The following is a 16,027-nucleotide window of genomic DNA, read 5'->3' on the forward strand; positions in this document are numbered from 1 at the left end:
TTGGTTCCGAGATGCATTGTTGTAACTGTGACAGTTGTTGACAAAGATCTGTCACAGTCAGTCTTGAGCCAGATTGCGTAATGTGAAATAACTGGATCAAAATGGTAACAAGGAACGGCTCGTGAAATTTGATTCAGTCCAGGTTTAAAAGTGAATACTTTCGAAAACAATATGGAAGCAAAACACATACATCCTTTGAAAATTGCGTTTCTCTAAAAATTGCAGTGCAGTTCTCCAGCCAAGTAATGTGTACAAAAATGCATATAAATGTACATTTCTTGAAAATGACATGGAAAAATGCAGTATATGGGGAGAAAATGCTTTGCAAAAGTGCATAGATTAAGAGACATTGCATACAAATGTGTGTCTATTGGGAGATTATGTGTATGAGTCATGAGATTTTTTTGCGAATAAAGATATACATATTCACAAACTGTTGTGGCTATGTGGAGAACTAAACTTAGAACTGGAAGAATGAGAAATCAAGAGAAACTGAAAATGACGGATAAACCCATTCCTGCTCGTAACAGCAGTCTTTCATTTTTGGAATTTTTTGATCCAGTGAATTTCCTATCTTAAAGAGAGGTGGTTAGATGCAAACCCCACTGTATTAGCAGCATTCCTAATAACCCAGCTGGTTAAAAAAAGATTTATGCTGATTGTGAAGTGTTTGCAATGGGTGGTGGACAGGAACCACCTGCCCTTTCACTCGGCATCACTCTCCCTCCAAGTTCCTGCTGTTCAGCACTGCCTGGAGTATTAAAGCCATTTGCTTTATGGTGCCAATTTTGTACCTAATTAAAGAGGGGAATCAGCTACCCTTTAAATAACCCTCAATGGGCTGGTAGGACAGGCCTCCTCAAGCCGTGCCACTGGCTGCTAGGACTCATGTTTACAGGCCTTTTTCTAAGGACTGGATTACTCAAATACATATTTAAAGCAGCTTTAAAAGCAGGATTATTGGCCCAGTAGACCATAAAAGCTCCTGCCGAGTCTCAGCAGTCCAGTGGAAGTACATCTATTCTGGGACATTTAATGCTCTTTATTTATCAGCCTGATTGTTTGCTTTTGGGTATAACTGCAATTCAAGGACCAAATGGCTCTAGCTGCTGAATATACATAGAAGGCCAACTTAGCATCGTTAGTGTAGGAAGATGGTAGAGCTGGGCAGTTACTAGGGCTGTAACCTGTTTCAGCATCTCCAGATAGGACTGGGAACATCCCCAGGTGAGCTTCTGCCATTCAGCGTAGGTAAGACTGTGCTAGCTGTACAAAGGTCCTGATTCAGCATACAACAGCTTTGTATATTCTTAAAACTTGGAAGCCCGTCAGTTGAAGATGCCAGCTACTCTAGCAACAGGGGCAGCTCCAAGATCAAGCAGGATCCATCTCAGGTGGGAAACACATCCTTTGCAAGCCGATATGATTCCCAACATCACCAGGCAGAGCTGAAAGTGCTCCCCATCTGAAGCCCAGGAGAGCCATTTTCAGTCAGAAAAGAGTGAGCTAAAGGAACCAAAGGTCTGATTCAGTATAACACACTTCCAGGGCCTTTCAACTTTCAGCCACTGGGAATTGAGTCCACAACCTTCTGCATACTAGGCAGAATCTCTGCCACTGAGCTGCGGTCCTTCCTGGACTCCAGGCCCAATTGAGAACAAGCTGTAGTTCCCTCTGGAGGTGCAGGAGACTCTAGAGCATATTCCCAGTTTGGGTGGCCAAGTGAGATGAAAATGGCCCAGATAATCTAGCAAATTACACTAAGGATTGCATTCAACCCTGGCCAATCCCCAGGAAGCCAGTGGCAGGCATTGCCCAAAATATATGTGATTACTCCACATTCTTTCTTGCACACACACAGGACATACCCATGCAGATTTGTGGAGGAGGAGATTAATGCCCCCCCCACTCCAGTCATAAAATGATTGCTCTGCTAAGCAAGGATGGGCTGGTTGCCATCCCCAACAGGGTGCTTCTGCCCCACTACACAGTTCTGTGTCTAATTTATTCCCCAACACACTCCACCCAAAATCAGTGGGGTCTTGTGGTGGGTCAGAAAAAGTTACTTGGGTGATTGGATCAGGCATCTGAACCAGGGGGAAACACCTCCATCCCCTGGGAGCCATCACAAGAAGCTGCCTTATACTAAGTAAGATCAATGATCCATCTAGCTCGGTGTTTCCCAAACTTGGGTCTCCATCTGTTTTTGGACTACAACCCCCATCAACCCGAGCTGGCAAGACCAGTGGTCAGGGATGATGGGAACTGTAGTTTGAAAACGGCTGGAGACCCAAGTTTGGGAAACAGCGAGCTAGCTCAATACTGTCTTCAGTAGCTGGCAGTGGCTCTCCATGGCTTCAGGCAAGGTCTTGTCTGGCCCTGTTTGGAGATGCCAGGGGCTGAACCTGGGACTTTCTGCATGAAAATGAGATGCTCCACCACTGAGCAATGTCCCTTCCATCCCTTCTATCCATATGAACAATTAGGCATGCAAGAGGGCCAAAGGTTCCACGTCATACAGGCTGCGGATGTCAGTGTTCTCAAGTAGCTTAAGAATATATATTTTTTCTTCATAATTTTGAAAGGCATAGGCCCAACTGTCATGTTCCAAGAATGGTGAAATTTGCAAGCCTCCTGCCTTCTCTCTTGATGCCATGCAGTTAATTATTTTTATTAAAAACAACAGCTGACAATCAAGATTCTCTTCATCAACACAGCTTAGCCACTATCTCTTTCTTTGATCCTCCTTAATCACTTTCTCTAAATCCTGAGTTGTCTATGGAATCGTGCTGTCCTTTTCTCCTCTGTAGATGTGAAGCACGTGAGGAAGAGCAGGGGGGAGGTAGGATATTGTACCAGAGCTGGTGTTTTATCACTTTATAGCCCTATTTGATAACTAGTATTCTTGTGGAACCGCTTTGGGAAATCCATGACTTGAGGGCTTTGCAGCTCACAGCTGAGGACTCAGATGAAGGTCAGGCTACCTTCTTGGTGGGTAAGCACCAGTAGCTTATTCAGAGCTCTCCTGACCAGAGGACACAGACTTGTCACTCCCTTGTGGAAGCCAACATCTACAAAATAAAATGAGGGCCATTTAACCAGCCAGTCAGCTCCTCCAAAGAGGTGGAGCGTCCCATATTTCATGCTGTCAACCAATGTAAGGCTACAGTTAGCTCCAGAATTTTGAGATGCCCTCCCACCAGAGACCCGCATGACTCCATCCCTGTCATCCTCTCAGATGTAGGTGAATAATTGCTTGCTCCTTTCAAAAGCTAGAACAACTAGCACATTTGTCTCTGTTCTTGACCATTTATCTGTGTATTGTTTTGGGAACAGTTGCATTTTTTAGAGCTATAGCAACAACACTTTCTGATGGTTGATGATTGTGGTTGTCATACTGTGTGTTTCTTAGGAGATTTCATGTTGGAAAAAGGTGGCATGGAAATTCTGTAAATAATAGTAAATGGACGGGGGGAGTTCTTCCCCTGTCCTCGATTTACAGTGCAACGTATGCATGTATTTTGTCTCCATTGTTGAAGGCAGTGTGACTTTGAATACCAGTTGGTGGGAATCACAAGTGAGAAGAGTGTGGTTGTGCTCATGGGCTTCCCATTAGAGCATTTGGTTGGCCACTATATGAACGGGATGCCCAACTGCAGATAAGCCTTTGGCTTCATCCAGCAGGACTCTTCTTATGGAAACATAGCATTGTAGAGTTGGAAGGGACCGCAGAGGTCATGTCTGCTGCAATCTGCTGCAATTCAGGAATTATGATTAAAGACTCCCTAACAGATGTTCTTATGCTCTTAATCCCCCTCAGTTAAACAGAGCTTACTTTTAGGTAAGTAGGGTTAGGGTTGCAGCCCAGAAGGACTTTTGGGTGGAAGGTGTGAAAAGCGCAGGTCTAATGACTTACCAGCATGCTCTGCTTGGAGGACTTCCATGTCTGAGGTTGCACCTTAGTGGCTTGGTGCCTCACAATGGAAGGGTAAGCTGGAGGAGACACAAGGCATCTGTGGTTATTATTCCCGGAAGAACCTCCCTTGCATGCCGCTGGGTGCATTCCAGAGTTAGAGGGACACCTTGTTTAAACATAAGACTGAAAAGCACAGCAATTCCAATGCAGCCAGGTCAGACTGGGGCATTTGGAATGAATATCTCCCCAGAGAAAAGACAGAAAGAGAGGATGAAGGTAGAGGGGGAAGAACTCATAGAAGCCCTGAAAGTACCATTCTTGGTATAGAGGCTCCCGTCGGACTGCTTGCTGAAATCTCCCGGTGAACTCTGGCCAATTGGGGGGAACTGATAAGGCATCTTGGTCCCATTGCCCACTGGAAAATAGAAGAAGCAACATTACATTGAGGTGGAGTAGAAAATGCTTCTCTCCACAAATCTCTGCACATTTTGGCCAGATCCTGTGAGCCTCTGCGCCAGGACTGCAGATCGTGGAATCAGCAATAGTCCCTACCGTAGGCACAAAGACAGGATGAATCTGCTCCAATCAATGCAGGAGTAACTAAGTAGGAGGCACACACTTCTTTGAGTTAAGAAGTGGTGGGGGAGCAGAGAGCCCACAATTTGGGTGTCGCTTCTTCAGTAAAAGCAGGATTGAGAGCAAGAAGAACTCCACTGGAATCAAGAAACAATGGATAAGAAACAAATTTCTGTGGCTTTCACTGGCATGAACCTTGATGCCAAGTTCTCCTCAAATTTTCCAGTGATGCAGAATAAATGGGTCCTGGACTTCATCCTGCAAAGATTTCTGCCACTAAAAGTGCAATATTTAACTGATTAATCAGTTAGGTTAATTGCTTTTCAAAAACCGTTTTAACAACTAAAGAGGTGTCTCTGATAAATTGTCCAACAGATGACGGTTGTGATAACAGTTGTTTTAAAAACTGAAGACAAGCACTGTTTTAAAAGAAGCACCTCCCATCTTCTCTCTTTCAAAGGAAAGAAAACTTCAGAGATGATCCCTGTACTGACATACCGACATATCCGTGATTCATTTAAAAAGTGGGTAAGGATGCTTCTTCCTCAGAACTATTCTTTTTATCCATATGCAAATATATCCACTTGTTGTCAATTATTTATCAATTAATTGAGTAAAACACATGTGTGTACTTGGCTAAGATTTCTTTAATTGAGTGCTAGCTTTAATTTCTGGCATTACCATAATTAGCTTGCACATTCCTGTAAAAAATCCTTCTCAATTTGAATTTGTACCCTGTGCAGAGCTGTGCATAAGGCTTTGCTGGAACAGGGCCTCTCCATCTTGCACTCTCTGCGTATCCTGCTCTGGGCCACACTGACTTGTATTTATGGATGCGTTCACACAGTAAGGTCTGGTTTACAGTGCCCTGGAAGGATCCTTTGTGGTAATTTGTCTTTGCCACCTCCTGGTGTTGTTTCATGTAATGTTTGCTAAATGGTGATGCAGGGATTCGGTGTAGCTGCTTGCACAGAGCCGTAACAAACTGCAGTGTGCACTCACCAAGAGATGCTCCCACCAGTATTTACAGGTTCATCTGAATGCGCCTGAAGCAAGGAGCAAGTTTGCTGTAGTGAATGGCACAGGGGCATTGCATTGCTTGCCTGACCGTCCTCCCACTGAGTCACTGCTGCATACTGGGAGGGAGGGAGAGAAGGGGTCAGCATGATACAAATTCACTAGCAAGAGCACCAGATTGGCTTGACTGGCTTGTTTCCAGCCCACCAACCTCACTGCCACCTCGCCCTTCTCTATTTCCATTCCAGTATGCAGTGGCAACTCAACCGCAGGGAGGTCAGGTCAGCTGCTTCCCACTGGGGGCCACTCCAACATATAACTGACATGATAAATAACAATGATTTTATTATTTAAACCCTGTTCATCTGGCTGCGTTGCCCCAGCCACTCTGGGTGGCTTCCAGCACATATAAAAACATAATAAAATGTCAAACATTAAAAGCTTCCTGATACAGGGCTGCCTTCAGATGTCTTCTCAAAGTTCTGTAGCTCTTTGTCTCCTTGACATCTGATCGGAGGGTGTTCCACAGGGAGGGGGCCACTACCGAGAAGGCCCTCTGATAACTGATAGAGTACAACATGTACAAATTGTACATGGGCAGGCTCCATCTACAAGACTGTGGGACATGTGAATAGATCCCCAGTTGTGCAGACAGAACATATATGCTTTTATGCACTTAAATATGGCCCTGGAGGTGTGTATGGAGTAAATGAGCAGAATTCTGCTCCCTTCTCCATGCATGTTCAATTTCTGAACCATGCTACACTGACATGGGGAAACAAGAGAAATGGGGAGAGTATGCATGTTGTCTTCATAAACTGCCTTGTTCCCAATAAATAATGAATATACAGTATATATACCAGAACACGTAACAGACAGAGATTGGTTGTGTAAAAGAAATAAGAGTTGGTCCCCAAATTAAGTCGCAACTTTGGGATGGGAGGAGAGGTAGGGGTGCCAATGGGAGACCAACACAGAGAAGTGAATGGATCCTTTCATCTCACATCCATGCAAGAAACTTTTCCATAGCTCATATTCTGAGGGTTAATGATGCAGCTTTATACTGTGTCAGATCATTGCTTCCTCTTAGAACATAAGTAGAATCTTGCTGGATCAGTCCAAAAGGCCCAACTAGTCCAGCATCTCCTTATCACAGTGCCCAACCCGATGCCCATGAGAAGCCTTCAAGAAAGACCTTAGTACAGCAGCACTCTCCCCACTTGTGAGTATCAGGAACTGGTATTCAGAGGCATATTGCATCTGATAGCGGATGTAGAACATAGTTGGTGTAGCTAGTAGCCATTGATAGCCTACTCTTCCATGAATTTGTCTAAACTGCCATTACAGCCATCATTACTACACCATGTGGGAGTGAACCTCATAGTTTAACTATGTGCTGTGTGAAGAAATACTTAGTACTTCATTTTTTGTCATGAATCTTCCAATAGACATCTTTGTAGGATGATGGAGATAGTACAGTCAGTAGAGCATGAGATTCTTAACCTCAGGGTCACGGTTTGAGCCCGACGTTGGGCAGAAGATTCCTGCATTGCAGGGGATTGGACTAGATGACACTCATGGTCCCTTCCAACTCTACAATTCTATGATTCTATGACCCCAAGTTCTGGTATTATAAGAGAATGTATCCATTCTTTTCCAGTGGATAGCTGAAGAAAGAGCATGACCAAGACTGTTTTCTCCAGCCTCCCCCAACTATGGGAACTTCAGATAACTGAACTACAACTCCCATCATACCTGACCATTGGCAATGCTGCCTGCAGCTGATGGGAGTTGGTGTCTAAAAGAACTTTGGGTCACTAGGCTGGGGAAGGCTGGTCTACTCTAATGATCCAAAGTCCAGCTCTGACCTAACACAGGTACAAATTGTGAAAACCTAAAGGCACTGACTGAGGAGACATTGAGCCTTAGCTCAGCAGCCAGAGATCCTCCCCACAAGCCCAAGACCTCTAAATCTAGACCTGTAGAGAATATCAGCACCAAGCCTGATTCATTCTAGGGATGTGCATTTTCATCCCTAAAGTCCTTGCATTCCGATGGGTCTGCTTGCTAACACATGCAAAGTGTCTAGCTCAAGGTCATGGGCAGGTGAGGGTGTGCTGTGCTCCAGGCCCTTTAAGGATTTGCATTCTTCAGCAGGAGGGTGGAGCCTGAGATGAGCTGTCATGCCTAGGGAGCATCAAAGGGCTCAGTTGAGTCAGTGCTCTTGTTGGAACAACTCCTCTGCTCGTTGGGTTCTGCCTGAGGTCCTCAAAGGTCTACTACCCCTGACTGTCCTAATTTTCAGGATTCTAACTAAAGAACCCATGCTGACTTTCTACTCCACACTGCCTGCCAGACCTTCTCAGCCCTCTCAGGGGCTCTAAATCACCAGCATTGGGCAGCAGTGGTTTTTGGGAGGTCCTGCTAGCTCATGCTTTTTCTTTTTAAATGAAAGCACTGAGGGTTTGGACCCGGGACCATCAGCTTGCAAAGCAGATGCTCTCCTGCTAAGCTGCTATGGCCCCAGAGGTGAATGAAAAGATAGCAACTCTGTAAAAGGGAATTGACAGGGTAAGGTGGAGTGGTGCACCACCAGCGGCAGCATTGAAGGTGTGAAGAGTAGTACCTTTCAGGGAGTAAGCAGAGTTCCCTGCTGTAATGGACTCCTCTGCAGTCTGCAAGGCAGAAAATTCCCAGGCTCTGGTGTTGTAGTTTCCTCCTAGATGAGAGAATTCAGTTAAGGAATTAGTTGGTGTGAAAACAAATTAGGTGACTGAGGATTTGCTAGGGTGGACTTATCTGTCTATTTCAGTTTCAGTCTTCAGTTCAGTTTGGCACAATCTCTGCATCACTGCACTTATTTCTTTTTTTTGGGGGGGGGGGGAGTCCTCAATTTTCACCATCATTTTAGTTCACACACAATCTCCCCTAATGTGCACCTACATTTTTTTGTATGCTATTTTCACTAATATAGGCGCCTTATGCAAACCTCCCTCTAACATTTTCAAACTTTTGCTTATTGGTTTGGTTATTGGTTGGAGAAGACATTGCCAGACAAGAGGACATAGCCCAGGTAAAACCAGGGATGTTCCTAGGGGACCAGATTTATCGGACCATGCCAGCCCCCTACCTTGCAGAAATCCACTATGTGGAATACCGCAGACTTCTTACAGCAGCTAGATTAAATGTCCTTGACTCTGCGATATTGTGGGGAAGGTACAGGGGAGTACCATACGCCCAGAGAACCTGTCATTGTGCCATGGGTGTGGTTGAGTCCACTGAACACATTCTCTTGACTTGCCCTTCTTATGCAGAGCTTAGACAAAATTTTATAGACCCACTCCTTTGTCAATTTAGCTTCCTACCCGGAGAAAACCAGGTTTTATACTTGCTGAATAATGTCACTAGAGCTATACCTTCCTTGGTGGCCAAATTTCTTTTTTTAGCTTTTAAGCGTCGCAAGACTTTAATTGACTGTATTGATATGGGGCTATCTGTTTAGCCCATTTTAGTGTTGGCTAAGTTTTAAAATCTTCCTGGATGTTTTTAACTGTGTATTGACAAATGTCCTTTTCCTGACTGACGGTCGAATAAAAGGTTGATGATGATGATGGAGAAGAGGGAATGCAGCAGGTTCACAACATTTCCCCCCCACCAGTAGGATCTGTCCAGTGTTGCCATCTTAAAAACAATCCAATCAGCAGATTTAGAATCAGAAACAATGTACCCAGTCTTAGCAGGGGAAAGAGCCTGTGAATGAAACTGTCCATCCTTCTCCTTAGTGCACCAAAGGAGCTTTTGAGCCAAATGACCCAAAGCTCTCCCTGAGTAGCCATTAGTTACATTCATTTACTCACTCATGCTCCATCTCTCAGACTGATTGTCTTGGGGATGTCGGGACTCTGGCTTTGGAAGAGAGAGATGGAGCAGGTTAAGCTGCTCTTTGCTTGAGAGCCATCAGAAGTTCGAAATAGCCTCAAAAGAAATGATTTTCTTTATTTATCATCTCTATACACCATCTAGGCCTCCAAACGGGTTAGGAAGAGGACATTTAAGTCTCACTTGGTTCTCTACTACTGTGAAATGTTCAAAGTAAAATACACAGGGGTGAATCAAAAGAATGAATTTATACTACCTGCTCAGAATTATTCACTAATTCCAGTGGCTTGTTCTCCACTGTTACATAGAGCAGGATTGAATGTAATGGGATTAAGTTACAGGAGGGTAGGTTTTGGTTGAACAATACTAGAACCCTTCTGCTGTTAAGAGCAATTTAACAATAGAGGCAATGACCTGGCTCTCCCTCACTGGAGGTTTTTTGAGCGGAGGGTGGTCTGCTACCTGTTGCTGAGGATAGTCCTGATCTCTGGATTTCCTGCACCGCACAGTGAAATTAGACTAGATGGCCTCCCAAGGACCCCAAAGACTCTAGCATTCCATGAAAAATCATTAGATGCCAGTCAACAAATCAGATGAAATGGCACTAAGGGCAAATGAAGCCAGGGGGGGCACAGGAGAAGAAAGAAAATGGCCTTGAGGAAAAGTACATGGCAAGGGGGACAAAAGGGTGCTGAACGTTGAGACAACATAGATCCTTCCATGAGTATAAAACAGCCTTCTCCCAGCTTGTATTTCCTGGGTGTTGGAGGACTCCAACTTCCATCATTCTCCTGACCATTGACTATGCTGGTTGGGGCTGATGAGGGTTGTGGTCCATCAAGATCTGGAGATTTGGGACGGTTGATATATAAAGCTGTATCAGTTCACAACACTCACACCAACAAAACTGGTAACCAGGCAGGTAGTTTTGGCTAGCCTCTGCTTCATACCTTTTGGATTCAGGAACATGGAGAACCTCTTCATGCTGTCTGGCTGGTTCCACTCAGAGTAGTTGTTCATCATGAAACGGTGATCGCCTGAAAGTTCATAGCAGAAATGGGGGGGGGGGATAAAAACCATAAGACAAGAAGGGAAAAGCAAAGAAACAAGGAGTAGCTCCCTGGGTCTAGACTGAGAAGCTGAACCCCAGAAGACTTATCAGGTACACAAAGATATTTTTGAGATTGTGATACACATTTAGATGTTTGCTACTTGATGACAGCAGGATCAAGGGCTGAGTTGCATGTACCCGGCACATGGAGCAAAGGTTGTGGGTGGTTATTGGCTCTTGAGAGAGCTGAGGATCCTTAAGTCAGGAGCCAGGACCCTCAACCTCCTTGAGTTATTTTGCCTGGCTAAAATGTGCCTTTGAAATTGTCATAATTCCTCTTGCTTGTCTGGACGGAGGATCAAGAGGTGTAAGTTTGTGTGTGTCAGGGTAGAAGGATATGTCAGTTTTGGTTCTTTCACTTTCTTATTTTTTCAGCCTTAAATTCAGTCCTCCACATTCCTGCAGAAATTTGTGGTTATTCTGCAGCAAAATCCTCGTGAAAATTCACCAGCCTCTTAGTATGACTTTATAAAAAGTGCATTTATATATGCCAATCTGACTCATGTGCCCATTTCCCCCAAGCATTTTCCCCTACTCAAATGCATCTTTGTTAGTTATTTTCACTAATAAGTTTGTTTTGATGCCGCTGCTTAATCTAGTGCATTGTGAAGTTGGAGAACTGAACTGCAAAATCCCTACATTTCAAAGCTTCATTTTGACAAACAGGTTGATTTAGAAACTGAAAATTAGGCAGGCTCAGGTTAAAACACCAACAAACTCAAATATCACCTGCCATACAAGGGTAAGGGTCTGCAGTCCTTGAGAAGGTTGCCCACCAAGGAATGTGGCATTCAGACTCAAAAAAGAAAAGCCATTCTCTTGGCTTAGCCAAAACTATGCAGAAATGGCTAAAGAGGATGTGCAAAGCTGAGTCTGAAGGGAAACTCAGGTCTTTCTTCTAGGCTGTCATTGGGGCATCTGTCACTGGGAAGCATCAATGGTTCAAACTCAGAAGTGCATCTGATTGTGCCCTGTGTGATCTAATGAGTGTCCCCATGCAGAAATCCCACTGATCTGGAGGAAACCGTATTTCACGGAAGCTGGCATTTTGTGACCTAACCTGTACTTTACAACCACCTACTAACATCTATTATCAATCCCAGCAGAGTTCCCTTCCTTCTGCCTTCTCTCTGCTATTCCAACCCTTGATGGAGGAGGCATCCACTTATCTTCACTCTTTGCAACTCCCCACAGACTTGGCCAGCTGTGAAAATTGCATTGTAGCATCTCTGAATGAGACACCACTTACAGAACCAGGTGCTAAAGTTCCCCTTTCTTTTGTAGAACAGAAGTAGGTGGAGCAAACAGAGTTTTGTCTTGGGTGTGTGTAGGTGGATGGCAGTGGATGATGCAACCCTTCTCTCCAAAACTGGACACATGACTTCTTAAAAAGAAACCCTTCTACTTTAGTACCTTTCGGATTTGGTTTTATTATGTGAAGGGTCAATTAGGGATGAGTGATTCTGTCCATTTTGAATTCTCTTTTCCAACCCTAAGTTAAATTCTCCAGAGTTTGCCATTAGGAAAAAAAGGCCCTCGTGAACATTCACCAGCATTTTAGTGTGAATTTATCTCAATATACATATTTTTGTATGCCTTTCCCCTTTATATAGGCAATTTTGCAAAGCAATTTTCCTTAATATGATGGTGGGAGCGTTGGATGACATTTCCACAAATATACACTTTCCTATGCACATTTTACTCCAGTATACAGTAGTACCTCATGTTGCGTAACCTCCAGGTTACAGAATCTTCGGGTTATGGCCACGGCAAACCTGGAAGTGTATACTTCCGGGTTTTGCCACTCGCACATGTGCAGAAGTGCTCTGCATGACGTGCGCATGCATAGAAGTGCTCTATCACACTGCGCACATGTGCAGAAGTGGTGCCTCTAGCTACAGATTTTTTGGGGTGCACACGGCACCCCGAAACAAATTAAATCTGTAACCAGAGGTACCACTGTATGTATTTTTGTACATATTGCTTGAGTGGAGAATTACGTTGCAAAATTCAGAGAAGTGTGAATTTCAAAGGATGGGTGTGTTTTGGTTCATGCATTGCTTCAGAAAGTGTGTTCACCTTTAAATGCAAACTGAATCCCTTTTCTCCCTCATCCTGAGGCACAGTTAAAAGGGGATTGTTTTTGTTGTGGTTTTAGGGATGTGGCCCAAGTCTCTGAATACTTTGCCATCAGGGAAATAAAAAATAATCCTGGTAATTTATTTGGAAAGTATAAATTCTCTTGATGCAGAAGGCTCTACATCCATCCAAAAAGAACAGCAATTTCCATAACCTTCACTAAGAAGCAACATGGGGAGATATGTTTGGTCTAATAAAGTCTAAGCTTAATGTGATGTCGGAGATCCCTGAATACAGCTTCCAAATTCTTTTCCTTTTTTATAAAAGCCACTCATCATGCCTTGATCCAAACTGGGTTCATTTTCCTGACATAAATTTCTCACTTTCCAAAGCTACTATTAATTGCAGAGGGGGAATCATCAGTATGCTTTCCTCTTCTACAGTCAGTGGAAATGGAAATGTTTTGTGATGGGGGAACACACTGGGGCACCTCAATACTGCTTTGAGTAAAACAACAACAACCAAAAACAAACCATAGGGTTATAGACAGTCCTAGGCCTACTCAGAGTAGACCCACTGAAGTTAATAGAAATGATTTATTTTATTTATTTCTTTATTAGATTTATATATTGCTATTCATCATAATATCTCAGGGTGGTTCACAGAATAAAATACAGTACATGATTAGCATAAGTTTGCATTTCCATGGGTCAACTAAAAGTGCAACTACTATGTGTTGCGAAGATCCATGCACATGAATAGCACTATAGATATACTTATCCACAGTGGCAATGGAAAATTCATAAATGGAACTTATGTCTCATATATTAGTTTGTCCCTGGTACTAATAATATACTTATGGGGTGGGATTCCAGTGCTTTGAACACATTATCTCATCAATTGCTGCAGCAGCCTTATTAGGCAGGCCAGTAATCTTGTCACCATTTTACAGACAGGAAAGGTGAGGCTGTGTGAATATTGGCTCCTGTGGATTTGGGATGAGGTTATTGTGGGTGGTATAACTGCAAGCTCCATTAAGCCATAGGATGCTCTTTCCTCTTGACAGAGCATAAAATAAACCCATTAGGGTTGTCTACCAGGGTGGTGAACCTGTGGCCCTCCAGATGCTGTTGGACTGTTGGCCCCAGTCAGGGATCATGGAGTTGTAGTTCAGCAACATCTGTAGGGCCCCTACTTAAAAGTCCTAAACATTTGGGGGCTGGCTTAACTCAAGGACCACCTTCACTCAGATGAGCTGCACCCCATATTTTAAAATCAGCTGCAGAGGCCCACAAGTACAGTCTACTAAGTTCACAAGCACAGGACCTTGTCAGTGGTGGCCCCGCAGTTATGAAATTCCCTTCCTACACAACTGCAAAAGGTCCCTTCAGTGCAGGCCTTTGGACATGCCTTGGAGAATTTAAATGTATTTAACCATGTTTCTTGTGCTACTGATTCCAGAGGCTTAATACTTCCTTACGGTTCAAGATCCCCTTCGGCCTTTTGCTGATTTGTGTGGGATCTGTCCTGAAAACTAATGCATGGCCCTGCAGCAGTTTCTTGTTGGACTACAGCTCCCATCATCTCTGATCATTGACCTTGATGGAAGCTGGAGACCCTCGGTATCCAGAAAGCCACAGGTTTGTTGTTCCTGATACACATGTTGCCCAAATATGCCTCCTTCCCTTTCTAGCACCCTTCTTGATCTTCAGTTTTAAATTGGGGGTATTTTAAAATGCTGGCTCCGAAAGCTAGATGAGATTGTACCCATGACTGCACTCAGCCCAGTTCTATGTTTGATCTGCTTCCTCGTATCTTATTATTGCACCAGAGTGTTCCAGCATGTCTCTGGCACGTTAGATGTGTTTGAAGCCTAGAGAGATTTGTAAGACCCTTTGCCAAGGAACAAACAGAGGCACGTTTGATACAGATCTTAATGAAATGATAAAGATCTGGGGTTTCCATAGCAACCTTCATCAAGAGCCACATCAAAGACCTTTCCCTGCGATAGAAGCCTTTCTCTGATTCCTCATCTTCCCAACGCAAACGGAAAGGTGGTGAGAGTCATTACTCACACATAAATGCCAGCCCCTCTGCCCTGGGCAAAGTAGATTGTGTCTGGAGGCCCAGTGATGATCTATCTAGGCATCTATCTGGTTCTCAGGACTGGGAGCTGCCAAGAGTTAATTCATATTTTTTGGTTTCTCAACTCCTCGTGATGTGGAGAAATATTCTCTCCATTTTACAGATAAGCATCTGAGACATGAAACAGATTAAGGCCTTATATTCCCTACATTATTGGGTTGGTGTTTTTTTTTAAAAAAGTGGGTAATACATCTCGCAACTGTCAACAGTTTTCATGGGGCCAGAAATTACATGAATTATAAGCAATGATTAAAAACTACTGTGTTGCACAGCACAGTTTCACAGCATCAGCAGGGAAAGAATGTAACTGCAGCCAAAACAAAATGCCATGGATGTTTTAACACTGACATCTGAATGGACGATTTCCCTTTTGTGCTGTAAAGGATAATTTTGGATGAAATGAATTGGCAGTCAGTTCGGTTTTGAGAAAGGGAAGCAAGTCATTTACAGAGCAAAACAACTTTGTGCTTCATGAGCCCCTTATCAGCCCGTGTGTTGGATAGGAGAATTATACTTTGAGGATATATCCCCACCCTCTATGGTCTGAGGATCTCACAGACCTGGCTACTTGCAAACATATTTCATACAGGTGTCAATTTCATGTGGTTACCTATTTGGAAATCTTGGGTGCTTATATTAATTTATATGTTAGATTGAAGATCTTTGTACTGATGGTCACTGCATTGTCCATTTATTTATTTATTTATTTAATTTATATCCCACCTTCTGCTCTAAGAACCTCAAGGGGGTGTACACTGTTCTCCCACTTCTTGCTTAATTTCTCCCACATGTGAGAAGTGCCATTTTAGTAGGTTAAACTTAATTGGGGGGGGGGAATCAGTGAGGGGTCTTAACAATATGTTTTGGGGCAATGTTTTGAGGAATTCAAATCTCCTATTGTTTTTGTGACTGGACAACATTTAGCTTGGCAAGTCTCACTTTGATGAAGAAGCACATAAATTAGTTTTTGAAAACCAAATAATTTTAATTTTACCTTTTTAAAATTTTTGTCAGGTAATGCTAAATAAAAATAATTAATAAAGCTACAAGTACTTGGCAATCATTTTTAATGATTTCTATGCAATTCTCCACACTTTTTACTTAGCAAGCAAAATTAAATAATATTAATTTAAGCAAAATATATTCCAAATTCCCAAGTCATGTCACAACTTTTTAGCACACCTCAGTTTTGGAATTTGAAAGTTGAAAAATTCAACATGTCCTACATAGCCATGTGAGGTAGGTCAAGCTCAGAAACAATGACTGGTCCAAGGTCACACAGTAAGCTTCATGGTTGAGTGGGG

General features: G+C 43.3%; 1 protein-coding gene across 3 annotated transcripts in view; it reads right to left on the reverse strand.

The window, feature by feature from the left end:
• Positions 1-16,027, reverse strand: part of TRIM29 (tripartite motif containing 29) — a 48,248-nt gene that overhangs the window by 4,988 nt on the left and 27,233 nt on the right. Inside the window, exons 5-8 of one of the 3 annotated variants that reach the window (XM_083714041.1) lie at positions 10,339-10,425; positions 8,136-8,228; positions 4,230-4,331; positions 3,917-3,993 (exon numbers count right to left, since the gene is read on the reverse strand). In XM_083714041.1, coding sequence (XP_083570167.1) covers positions 3,917-3,993; positions 4,230-4,331; positions 8,136-8,228; positions 10,339-10,425 — 359 coding nt within the window. The remainder of the gene's footprint in view (positions 1-3,916; positions 3,994-4,229; positions 4,332-8,135; positions 8,229-10,338; positions 10,426-16,027) is intronic. The other 2 variants (XM_083714042.1, XM_083714043.1) reach the window with 2 other exon arrangements.

The sequence above is a fragment of the Podarcis gaigeae genome (assembly GCF_964106915.1).
Source record: "Podarcis gaigeae genome assembly, chromosome: 15".
NCBI classification, from domain to species: Eukaryota; Metazoa; Chordata; class Lepidosauria; order Squamata; family Lacertidae; genus Podarcis; species Podarcis gaigeae.